Source organism: Rhea americana, unplaced genomic scaffold (assembly GCF_003343005.1).
Source record: "Rhea americana isolate MKP2758 unplaced genomic scaffold, rheAme1 scaffold_95, whole genome shotgun sequence".
In the NCBI taxonomy this organism is placed as follows: Eukaryota; Metazoa; Chordata; class Aves; order Rheiformes; family Rheidae; genus Rhea; species Rhea americana.
This window is the reverse complement of record NW_028187144.1, coordinates 867,662-879,311: the sequence shown is the minus strand read 5'-3', so window position 1 is coordinate 879,311 and position 11,650 is coordinate 867,662. Positions and strand designations below refer to the sequence as shown.

The following is an 11,650-nucleotide window of genomic DNA, read 5'->3' as shown; positions in this document are numbered from 1 at the left end:
ACAAGTTTCTCTTCTCCCTGTATCTTAAATACCAACAGCTTTGAGGGAATAGTTTTATGTAGCAGGACTCTTCACTGCATCTTTATGAAATATTCAGGCCATCAGAAGCAATGAGTATACACTGCATGTAACTAGGAAACTCCTTACGCGAGAGTGCAGCTCTGGAAAGAGCCTAACTTGTATCTTCACTTTTGCAAGAATTGYTGGGAAATGCATGTTTCTTTTGCAAGTGATACTCTCCTTCTTGCTAGCAAACTCACCYGGCCCCCAAAACCAAAAGCACGCAGAACAGGCCTGCAAATCTGAAGGATCACTGGCCTCAGCATTACGCTAGTATTTCATTTCAGCTGTATAATCACATAAACYACTCCAGAATCTCCAGCAAAGAAAAACAGCATATAGCTTGTTGACACTAACAATCAAGAATTACATTATGCATCRCTCAGCAGGTACTTGCTCCTTTGAAATGCCAGGCCGCCTCCGACAACTCCTGCTGTTCTTATAAATGCTCTACATTTGCACCTTATGTATTTTTCTAAAAATCACTTAAATCAGCAGGTTTCTCTCAAAGCTGGCATCGTTTCTACTTARATTTTAAGAAGACACATAAGCATTGAATGAGCTCGATAAAACACTCTTCAGGGCCTGGCAAGAAGACTGAAATGATTCATTTCCCTTATCTACTTTCAAGCTACATAATTTTGTTCTCTTAGTTGGTGAATAGCTGCATATGTAACATTCTGCTTTAGAAGGAATATCCTATTTTGATCAAAACGTAAGAGATGTCTTTTTAAAGAGAAAAGCACTGTCTTGGTGGAGGTTTTGTTTTAAACACACTTGGGTAATCATCACCATTCAGTAAACAGAGAACATTTTTACTTAGCGAGTGCAGAATTTTTAAATTTTTAAAAGGGCATTAAAAAGGACACGTGATCTATGGAAGCTGAGCCACAGACCCTTCAGGATTAAGAAGGAAGTGATTTGGGTGAATAAATTTGCTCAGCCTACAGTATAAGAAAAATTAGATGAAAGGAAATCAGATTGCAAAACAGTATTTACATGAAATAAAATACATACCTTGCAATCAACTCAGAATAAATAAATACAACTGTATTTTTATAATTCAAGCTTTTTAATGCAAAGTGTGAAAACTGAAAACATTCAAGGTTGTGTTTATTCAGATCTAGTGAAAGAAGCTCTTCATGTATGAAAAAGGGGAAGGGTAAACATGTTTTGATTTTAATGAATTTTATTAACCTGATYAGAGGTACTTAAAATTTATTAGCCCCATAAAGCTCACAATGAATCTCAATATAGAATGAAATCCAAGTCTTCATTATATAGTCTTCTAGGTATAGCAGAAAAGTGCTAGGCACTTTCCAAGGCTTAGAACCTAGCTCTCCCTGAAATAACTGGAAAAAGCTTTTTGCTCCCCCCTACTCTGCCCTTCAGAACTTCAGCTGTGAACACCTCCCCTCTGAAGGACAGGCAAGCTAACACCACCACCAAAAACTTCCCAATAAATCTGAGGCAGTGGCACTGCTCAGTGGGTTGTAAAAAACCTATGCTGTAACTCATGTATCAAAATAGAGAAATGAATTTAGGCCCTTTTTTGCCCCATTCAAGAGTTGTTCTTCCATCACCTGTTTGGGAAAGTTTCCAGTTTGAGCTACCAACTATTTGGCAAYGGACTTTTTCTTTTAATATAGAAATGTTCCCAAGCTGTCCCAAGCAAGCATGAAATTGTTTATACCAGAATTTTCCCATCCATGCAATGAGTGTTCACAAATCTGCTGGCTCCGTGCTTAAATATCTAAACTGCATTACATTGAAAACTTGGTACTAAGCACTCAAGTAATTTTTAACAATTTGTTTTCATTTACAGGTTCAGTACTCTTTATAGGAAGAGTTACAAATCCTTCACAATAAATGCCAGACTAATGCAGTCTTCTGTTCCTCTTGTGATGAACTTTCCTTCAATGAAATTAAAGCCTGCACTGTGTATTTATTAAAACAATGTTTAAAACACAGCAGTTTTGTAAGAAAATAAGACTGAGCAAGTCTTCTACTACCTTATTACTTTATATATGCTATAGGAGATTTATTCTATAGCTGTATATGAAGCATTAGTCACAACTAGAGCAAAGATAGTTAGCATACAAAGATCCAGGGAAGATGCCAACAGATTTTGCCACTTAAATGTTTAAAAACCTGGGCCACGGCTTTTGCTCGGCTTCTTCCTTGTGCCTGCAGGTGACCAGCTAAAGCTGTGGAATACAGAGCGTGTCCCACAAAAAAGCTTTGCAATGTATGTTATTTTTCAAGCAAAACTTTATTCCTCCCTCCTGAAGTCAAAGACTGAGGAGATCTTCAGTCTTGTCCCAGACTTAGCTTTACGTATTATCAAACTGAGGTAGCAAGCTAGCCAGTGAGCAGCCCAGAGAGCTGCGGAAAGGAGATCAACTTGAGCGGCTGTTTAAAAAATGACAGCAAGACAGGTAAGAAGCAGATACACCACTGAATCAGTAACAAAACAAATACTACTACCAATAAAGGATTTCATGCACAGGACATCTTTTAAACCAAGAATATGCAGAATGGACAATCCTGAGAAACACAGGATGAGGCTAAAAGCATCCAGAAAATCGGGTATTTTTTAGCATCTCAATAAATTTGGGATAGAGGGAGTGATTCAGGACAAAAGTCAGCAACTCATGGCACAAGTGTCAGAAACCCATGCCCATAACGATTCTGCATGAAGACTTCAAGCCACAAACAGAAGGGAGTTGCTCCCACTGATTTAAAGCTTCCAGATGTTAAAGCATCTAACACTGATGAAATATATGGCCAATAAAGGATTCAATAATATTTTGTGTCCCAGAGACAGCATCTTCTGGCTATTGCTGCACTTATAAATGGGTAAAAGCTTTTAACACAGAAAAAAATTCCAAGCACCATTCCTCAACAACTACTGCCCTATTTTACTACATTATATTTTCATAAAATTGATGTTTGTCATTGCTTTGGATGTGCATACAGTAAATTAATTTGCCATGCTGCTCACCAAATAGTGAAGCAAAAAGTACATACGGCTATGGATTACCATCCTTAGTCACGATTCAGCATTAGCTTCTTCTCACTAGTTCTCAGATTAAGAACAGAATTTCCAGTGATACTGCTCCCTCTTTCCTTAGCACCAACACTAAAACACTGAAGCTCTGGAAGGGAAGGTAGAACAAACTATTCCAATAAAAAACATACTCAGTCCTACACAAAGATTAAAATAGAGCTTTTATTGATGGAATAACAAAAGTGCTTTTCTTAAATATTTTTCAAAATACATTTATACAACTTGCAATAATATATCCAAAATAACTGTATATACAAAACATTACCTTGTTTAATGTATGTGCTTTTTTTTTGAAAATTACAAAGCAACTTTTTTTTTTTTTTTTTTTTTGGCAAAGTTCAACCTTAGAGGTGATAGTTTTGAAGGTTGGAATAAGAAAATAGAACCTGAGGGAAAGTGACACTTAAGTCAATGACAAGCAAGAAATTCTCCATTTAGTTAAATAAAAATGTTTTAGTGATATTTTTCACATTACAAAAATAACAGAAGTGAAGAAAAAAGATGATGGATACTTTTCTCATCATATTATAGAGCAGCTTTTCATTCTTTCAGATATGGGATTTGAGATAAGAGTGCATGTCAAAAATGAATGCAAGTAAGGACAGCAGTGCCCTGCTGTGGCTTTTTATTCTGTGCAGAGTCTCTTAGCTGCTGTTAATATGGTTGACCTGATTGGATCTGCGATGGATTTCTTCCAGAAAACTCTCAAGCTGTTCTATCAGCATTCGTTTTTTAAACCTGTATTTAAAAGAAAGTATAATAATGAATGCACACTATCATACATGAAATATTACTCACAAAGTTTTTATTGAACCCCGGAAACTTTGGTTATTATTCCAGACCCAGTGCCTAATGAGGTTATATACACACTGTTGTCTCTACTAAAGTTCTGGTAAGTTACTCACTTGCTTTTCCATTCAGTGAGAAAATACAAAACTAGGGTCACTAAACTGTTATAGCACAGTGCTGAACATYGTTCAACCCTTGGAAAGCCAGGGAAAATAGAATTAACTGTTTGTGGTTTTCACAAGTAAAGCTCTGAAGCAGAGAATTAATGTATATGCCAAAACAACTGTATCCCTGAAGCTGACAACAGCTTTTATGGACTGTTTGCATGCCTTCACGGTGCATTTATAGAAGTTAGGTGAAGTTGGTGCTGATGGAGGCATAGCCATTACATAGAGGAGAGTAGATTTCCTGACAAGAAAATACCAAATAAAAGTTTGAAGGAAAAAAAAAATAAAGAAAATAGAAATGTAATCCGTATCTAGAATCTCTGCAATTCTATTCCACATTACAAATACTTGAACATAGACCAGCTTRTCTCCTTTGCTTACACCCTTGCCTTGCAGCACATAGTTCCTTATTGTTTCCGGCTAACCCTCYCTCCCCTTGCAATGTTGCTGCACCTGAGAAACAACTTCTGGCCAGTGCTTTGATGCTGTATGCGTACTCAAAGACAAGAAGCAATGAAAAGATTACAGATTTTCTCAAATCACTCAATTCACTACTATCCTGAACTGTACAGCGAGTCCAGTCCTGTGACCTTACTAAACCCTGACAAAAGCCTCAAGTCTCAGCCAGGCCTCCTGGCTGACAAACATTTGCCCTAATTCCCAGACTGCAGAACTCCCCCCAAATCCCAGCTTGACTATGGGGAAACAGGCTCCCGTACCCAACCACTCACTGTCTCATTAAATACACATGCTCTGGGCCCTCACTCATCCTCCTCACCACAATTCTCCTCAATAACACCCAAAAAACTCCAGTGCTGCTTCCTCCCATTCTTTTTCTTTGCTTTCATAACTACTCCCTGCTTGCCACAAAGCAGGATAACTTGTGAAATTGATAAGTTATTCCTCCTCGTTCCCTCTAGTAAAAGCCAAATGATTTAAGCTAATAGTTAAGTGCTTTACTACAATTTATTCTACTGGAATTTAACATGTTCATAGTCTGTGCAAGTGACTGGGCAATGTTACCTTTCAGAATTCTGTTGAGCCCCTTTGAATCAGCTATATAACTTAAAAATCTGCATTTCCTAGAAACTTAAATCCTGTCAAAAGGTGGAAACACAGCATTCCTAACTATTCTCATGTTACCGCTGCCATGAGGATTCAGATTTACAGTGCACTGATAGATGACTACACTCAACCCTCTAGTATGTGCCACAGAAAATTCTGAAAATTCTCTTCCAGATGCAGAGTCCTGCAGCGTTTTCCCCAGGCAAGAGGGTACTAAAACCATCTTTGGGTAACCTTTGTAACATGTAAGCTTTCCCTGGCAAAGACCTCAAATCATATTCCAGAATAGGCTGAATGAAACAAAAAATGTTACCAATCAAGAGTTTCTTATTCTGTTGCACAGTTTCTCCCYGTAGTTGCTAGTAACAGAGACTGCATGAATCACACAAATACTGTGAGGAGTAAGCACAGCTTCAAAAATTTACCTAGTGTCCTGTTACAATAACAGCAACTATGTAACAAGCAGCCCAGCAGCACAGTTACAAGGATTGCCTTCCCAGAGCACAGATCACTTACTGCATGCATTTTCCAGTTAAAATCACTTTTCTGAACAAATGTTCTGGGAGATTTCTGCAAATTTCCTAAACATGAACATACTAATCTATGTGAGTTTTAGCATCTTCACTCTGAGATCTAATATCTAATTCTCGAGGGGGGTGGAAAACAGAATAGTTGAATCACAGAAACACAGAATAGTTGAGGTTAGAAGAGACCTCTTGAGGCCACTTAGTCCAATCCCCTGCTCAAAGCAGGGCCAATTACAGCAGGTTGCTCAGGGCCATGCGCATTTGGGTTTTGAGTACCTCCAAGGATGAAGACCTCCATTCACAGCAAGTAAGTTTTGTCTTATGCTCAAACAGAATTTCAATTTCAGTTTGTACCCATTGCCTCTTACCCTGTCACTGGATATCACTGAGAAGAGTCTGGCTCCATCTGCTTTAGATCCTCCCCCATCAGGTATTTCTACACATAGATAAGATTTGCCTGGAGCTTTCTCTCCTCCAGTCTGAACAGTCCCAGCTCTCTTAGCCTCTCCTTGTAAGCTAGATGCTCCAATCCCTTAATCACCTTCAAGGCCCTTTGCTGGACTTACTCCACTATGTTCATGTCCTCCTCATGCAGGGGAATCCAGAACCAGATACAATGCTCCAGATGAGACCCACAAGGTACAGGCATGCTCAGTATTCTTCAAAAGTATTTTTCAATAGTTAGGAATGGTCATTTATGTCATTAACTTTCAAAGAAGCATGACTTAGCAGAACATTATGACAAGGAAACCATTTTGCTTTCTGTTAAAAGTTTTGTTTACATTCTTGACCTCAAAGCTACAGGAACCATTTTTCTTCTGACTAGGAATCTCATTCTTTCATCTCCCAGCCTGACTTTTAAAGATGACCTTGAACAGGGCAGCCCAGGGGTGTATGACCCGTTACTCTAATTACTCCTAGAATTTGGGGGAAAATCTACAGTAATACCAATGTGCTTATTTTTGTTAAAACACACAAATATATGAATGATAGAACTATAAACAAYATTATAGCTCATATCTACTGTTGATGTTAGCTCAAATCCCTTCAACCATTCTAGAAAAAATAATGCAATCATAATAGATGAGACCTGGAAGATGACAGTAGTATATAAAGATCAGGGATCCATCGTACTAGCCAATACACAGACCTTTCAGACCTTGCTTCTCGTATTATTTTCCACAAGCAATTCTCTCAATTCTTTTTTTTGCAACAGAAAATATGGACAACCAAATCAGTAAATCACATCTCATCATCAGCCATCTCAATACTGAAACACTTGAAGCCAAATGTCACCCAAGATAGGTAACCGAACATTGTTTTTCCAGTGAGGTCTTCAGGAAAGGAAGCCTTTGTCACAGGCTATCAGTAACAGTTCCCTCGCCATCAAGTCTCATCTGGACTAGCAAAGAACTAGAAGGAAGACTAATTCTCATAACCCTTTTCTACTTAAGATTACTAAAACATAGCAGTTACTCTTACATAATTTCTATCACACATAAGGTTCATCTGCATTACAGTTAGGGAGCCGCTTAATCCCAGTTTTAGTCTCTACCTCAAAGCAGCTGATGCATCTCACTACTTCAACAAGCAACATAGCTACTTACGTTCTTTTTAAAGAAACTGGCATTGGTAAAGAAAGCTTGCTGAACTTGGACTGTGGTCATATGTTCAAACAAAAATAAAAGTATCAAAGCAAACTAAAAGGACATGCACTGAGACTGTCTTGCAAATTTTTCCAGCACTACAAAAATTTAATTCTATCCAATATACGCAAGAATCACAGTGAATGCTGGTCTCTCTTCTAACAAATTGAACTTATTCAATAATTCTGTACCTACTTCCCACAAATATATTCACAATTAATCTGTAAATTATCTTACAGAATAGTACCAGGTAAAGGATCATAGAATAGCTCTCTGTTAGAACAATTTTTTTCATCTAGTGCAAATCTGACACTCATTTATGATTTCTGCACAAATCTTTGTGAAGCTTGGAGGGTTCACCTCTGAAATTTTTGTAGCCACAGTTTTTGAGGAGCTTAAGAAACCAAGTATGTAGTAGTAAGACTCCTAGCCTGTAGAGACAATTTACTCCAGCAACTAATTAATTAATTAACAGCATTAACAGGTAATTAACAGAATTAAGAATTGAATCTTACTACTACTGCTTGTAAAATTTCTAGGTATTGAGCACATTTTTATTTTGAAATTGTTTGCATTATTTTTTCCCAGTACTTTTATCACAAATAGACACTGCTTAGCATGTTGTCTAGGTATAAACAGCAAAGCCTAACTGTATATTAATTGCTTAAAGCTCTTAGTTCAGTAACTTAGATAAAACTGATAAAACTCCCCTTTAGATAAAAGGGAACTGAATTTCTCATCTTGAGAATTAGTTGATTTGGAGAATTTTGCTCAGTTTTTCTTGTTAGCTTTTGCTCTAGACAGAGAATAAACGCTTATTCTCAGTGCTAGGGGCACAAATGGATTGCTACACTAATGACAGAAAAACTGAAGATCTCTCCACTGCATAGTGTAATTCCTTTTCATCCTTTCTTAAATAACTCTTTATCCTATGTATCCAAACTTGCAGCTGGATGGCTATATTGGGAATTCATGGCTCCTGTGTGCAACAAGGACTCATAATTGCTAATAAAACTCACTTAGGCTGTGTCACTAGGCATAGGAAAAACCTTTGTGACAATAGAAATAGCTGAGGATTTGAAACCACAATGTGGTATCTCCTCATTCTTAATATTTTCAACATCAACTGTGAACAAATTTTATTATTTATACCATCCTGGTTTCTGTCTTTCAAAGGTGACACCTTTCTTTTGCCACCAGTCTCTGCAGTCTCTTTTGAAGGATGTACCCCTAAAGTCTTTCACTGTATAGTAGAACAAAAAGGAGCTATAGGACAGTCAGGCCCCAGAGAAAGCTGAACATTTTGGTTTCTTTCAGAAATCTTCCTCTCCTTTCACAACTCTTTTGAGGACTGACCCCCAGAACTGAGAGAAGAATGTTTTTGTACACAGGTTTTCCTGCTGAAATGCTCAAGAGCTTAAGTCTATATTGGCAGCCACAGCTCTCTGGAGCAGGGAAAGAGGCCAAGCATCCCCAATTTGGATCACATTCCATGGCACTGTAAGGGTCAGCTACCACTTAACATTAAAANAAAAAAAAAGCACATGAGGATTGTAGGCAATCTTATCCAGGTAGACAAAAATGATTGCACTACAAAAATCTTATCCAAGAGAGCAAGAAGAGCGAGATTAAGCTGTTCCTGCATGCAAACCAATAAAAAGTGAAGTTAAACAACAGTCAAGAGAAACAAAATTGCCAACTTTTTCTACCAATACACGCAGAAAACCGTTGGTTGGAGCTTTAGACAGAATTTTAATTTTGATGCATCCAATAGCAACACAGCTCCTGCCAAGTTTTGTAGGGAAAGAGTCATCAGTTTGAGTGAATGGAATAGAGAGGCTGTGCAACAGAAATGAGAATTACAAAAGATCTAAAGAGCACAACTTTGGAGGCACAAATATACTCAATCCCACTAAGAGGTGCCACAGACTCCAAGAGCAACATAATTAAATGTGGTTTTGGTGTATTGAGATGGTGAAGTAGCATGCATATTCTACAGGTTATGAAACAACTCTGACAGGTGGTACGACAATAAAGACAGATCAAGTAAAAGCACAATAAATAATTGTAGCTAAAGGAAGAATATGATCCACATATACATACTGCTGTCAGCACAGTGGAAGATGAAGGCTAGAGAAGATATATGAACATCCCATGTTCAATGTACCTCAAAAATTCTCAGCATGATTTTGTCCAAACTTTTGTAAAATTTTGATTTTTTTGATTTTTAAATTTGATTAATAAGATTATAGTAAAAAAGTTAACTGCTACAAAAAAATGGATAGGAGCAAAAAATCAACCATTCACTGAAATAACTCTTGATTATAATCCAAGTTATACTTACTCTCAAGATAAGATGTTAAAATTATTAATTTTTCATTGTACCTTAAATACTCTTGGTTCCAAGCATAATGACATGGTTTTCCTTCCTTTCTTCTGAGTGAACATGCAGTAGATGAATCAAGTATGGTCAGTCTACAAGGATGCTCTCAGGACAGGTTTCTATCTAGATTAACACCACTACTTTTAAATCTCCAGCAAGCCTCTTTTCTTCAGTGATCTTAACTATCATCTGTCTGAGGCTGTGGAAATAGGACTACTATATTTCTGAATAAATCTGAAAAGCAGAGATGTAGCCTCATGGAGCATATCTGTATCGCAAAATTATTTAGGATGACATTTTGAGTTGATAGAAAATAATGGATTTCAATAGTTTTTGAAGATCTAATTCACAGTAATTCATAGTAATATCCAATGTCTTTAGTTTTTCAAGTTAGCAGTACACTCAGATTGGAATTTCGGAAGTTGAGTGATTTTCTAATGAACTGACCTTTTCTTTATATACCACCATCTACCTACATTTATGTTGCTTTGGCAGTCATAGCTGCTAACATTTTTAAGACAATATACTGAAAATAATAGGTAAAAGGGTGAGCTTGTGCAAACAATATACATCAGGAAATTGTTGCATTTCTCTGTTTTCCTAGGAAATTATTTACTTGCAATGCAAAGCATAGCGTGAGAAGCTTCAAACAAAGAGTTTCATGGCTGTCCAGCAGTTCCATATAGAAGTACACGGTGCTTTTTTTTTTTTTTTTTTAAAGGTTAAAGCAATTCAGTCACTTACCTTGAAGCTTCTTTAATAACGTTTTGTAAAAATATCAGGCGAGTTTGTAAACTTCCTTGTACATGCTTCAGCAAAAAGAAGATTCTTTCATACTCTTCAACAAATAAGAGCAAAAACAGTTATTTAAGAGGTGCCTATGCAGATACTTGTTGTAACACTTTGTTTTATCCAAGTGATATATAGCAGCTTCCACTGAGCTTTTGTAAGCTTTTAGGACATATCACTTATCAACTAGGCCTGTAACAACCACATATTATTTTAACAATACTAATGTTTTAAAAAAACCTCAAAAATGATCAAAAAACCCAAATCCCCAAGACACTGCAGTTTTGCATATTACTAGAACATCTACTCTACTAATTCTAATACTCAAAATATTAAAAAAAGAAGAACTTTCATGAACATTGATCAAGGCAGTAATATTTTAATTGCTCATCCAAGAAGTTTTTAAAGGAGGTTTTATAACATAGCTCTTCAGCTTTTTATTTATTTTGCTTCAGTCTCATGGTTTAGTATTTTTCTAAAATAGTAATCTATTTTGAATTCTTAGCCTAATTCACATGTCAGGCATCTGAAAAGTGATTTGGTATACTTACTCCTTCCTGGTTTTCTTATCTCTTTCATAATTTGTGCTTTTAGCTCTATATTAATCTCTCTGGAACTTCTGCAATGCACTGCTTTTTTCCCTTTGCTGGGTGAAGACATCGGCAAGTTTTCTTCAGTACTTTGATCTTTACTACCTGATTCCTCATGATTTTCCAAAAACCCATCAACATTCAAGTTGTTCCCCAAATGTTCGTGGCCTACATCCTCTGTATGAGTGGCAGGTCGATCCAATGAATTGAATGGAGAAGAGGACATTGAAAACTCTGAATCCACAGTATTTGGGAAAACATCTGATGAAAGTGGGTCTGTAACATGATTCTCAATCACATCATCCATTGCAATCTCATTATTAGTTTCTGAGGCTAAAAAAAAGAAGAATACACATGCAAGTTTCACGTTTTGACATCTGATAGGTCATCAAGCCAATTCAGTATTAAATTCCTGCAAAACTATGTCCTGCTTGGACAGTCTACTATACATGCCAGGCAAAAGAAAACATGTTTGTGGGCTGTAACACAGATCATAATGATACATCTGCTGGTAATTAACAGCTTAAAAAAAATCACAAGTACACTCTTCATACGAAAAGGAAA

General features: G+C 36.8%; 1 protein-coding gene across 2 annotated transcripts in view; it reads right to left on the bottom strand.

Annotated features, from left to right (window-relative positions):
* Nucleotides 1-3,297: 3,297 nt before the first annotated feature.
* Nucleotides 3,298-11,650, bottom strand: part of INTS6 (integrator complex subunit 6) — a 47,277-nt gene continuing 38,924 nt past the window's right edge. For both annotated transcript variants that reach the window (XM_085325007.1, XM_085325008.1), the window contains 3 exons: nt 11,048-11,419; nt 10,452-10,545; nt 3,298-3,868 (listed from right to left, as the gene is read on the bottom strand). In XM_085325007.1, the coding sequence (XP_085181133.1) occupies nt 3,775-3,868; nt 10,452-10,545; nt 11,048-11,419 (560 nt within the window). In that variant the 3' untranslated portion in view covers nt 3,298-3,774. The remainder of the gene's footprint in view (nt 3,869-10,451; nt 10,546-11,047; nt 11,420-11,650) is intronic.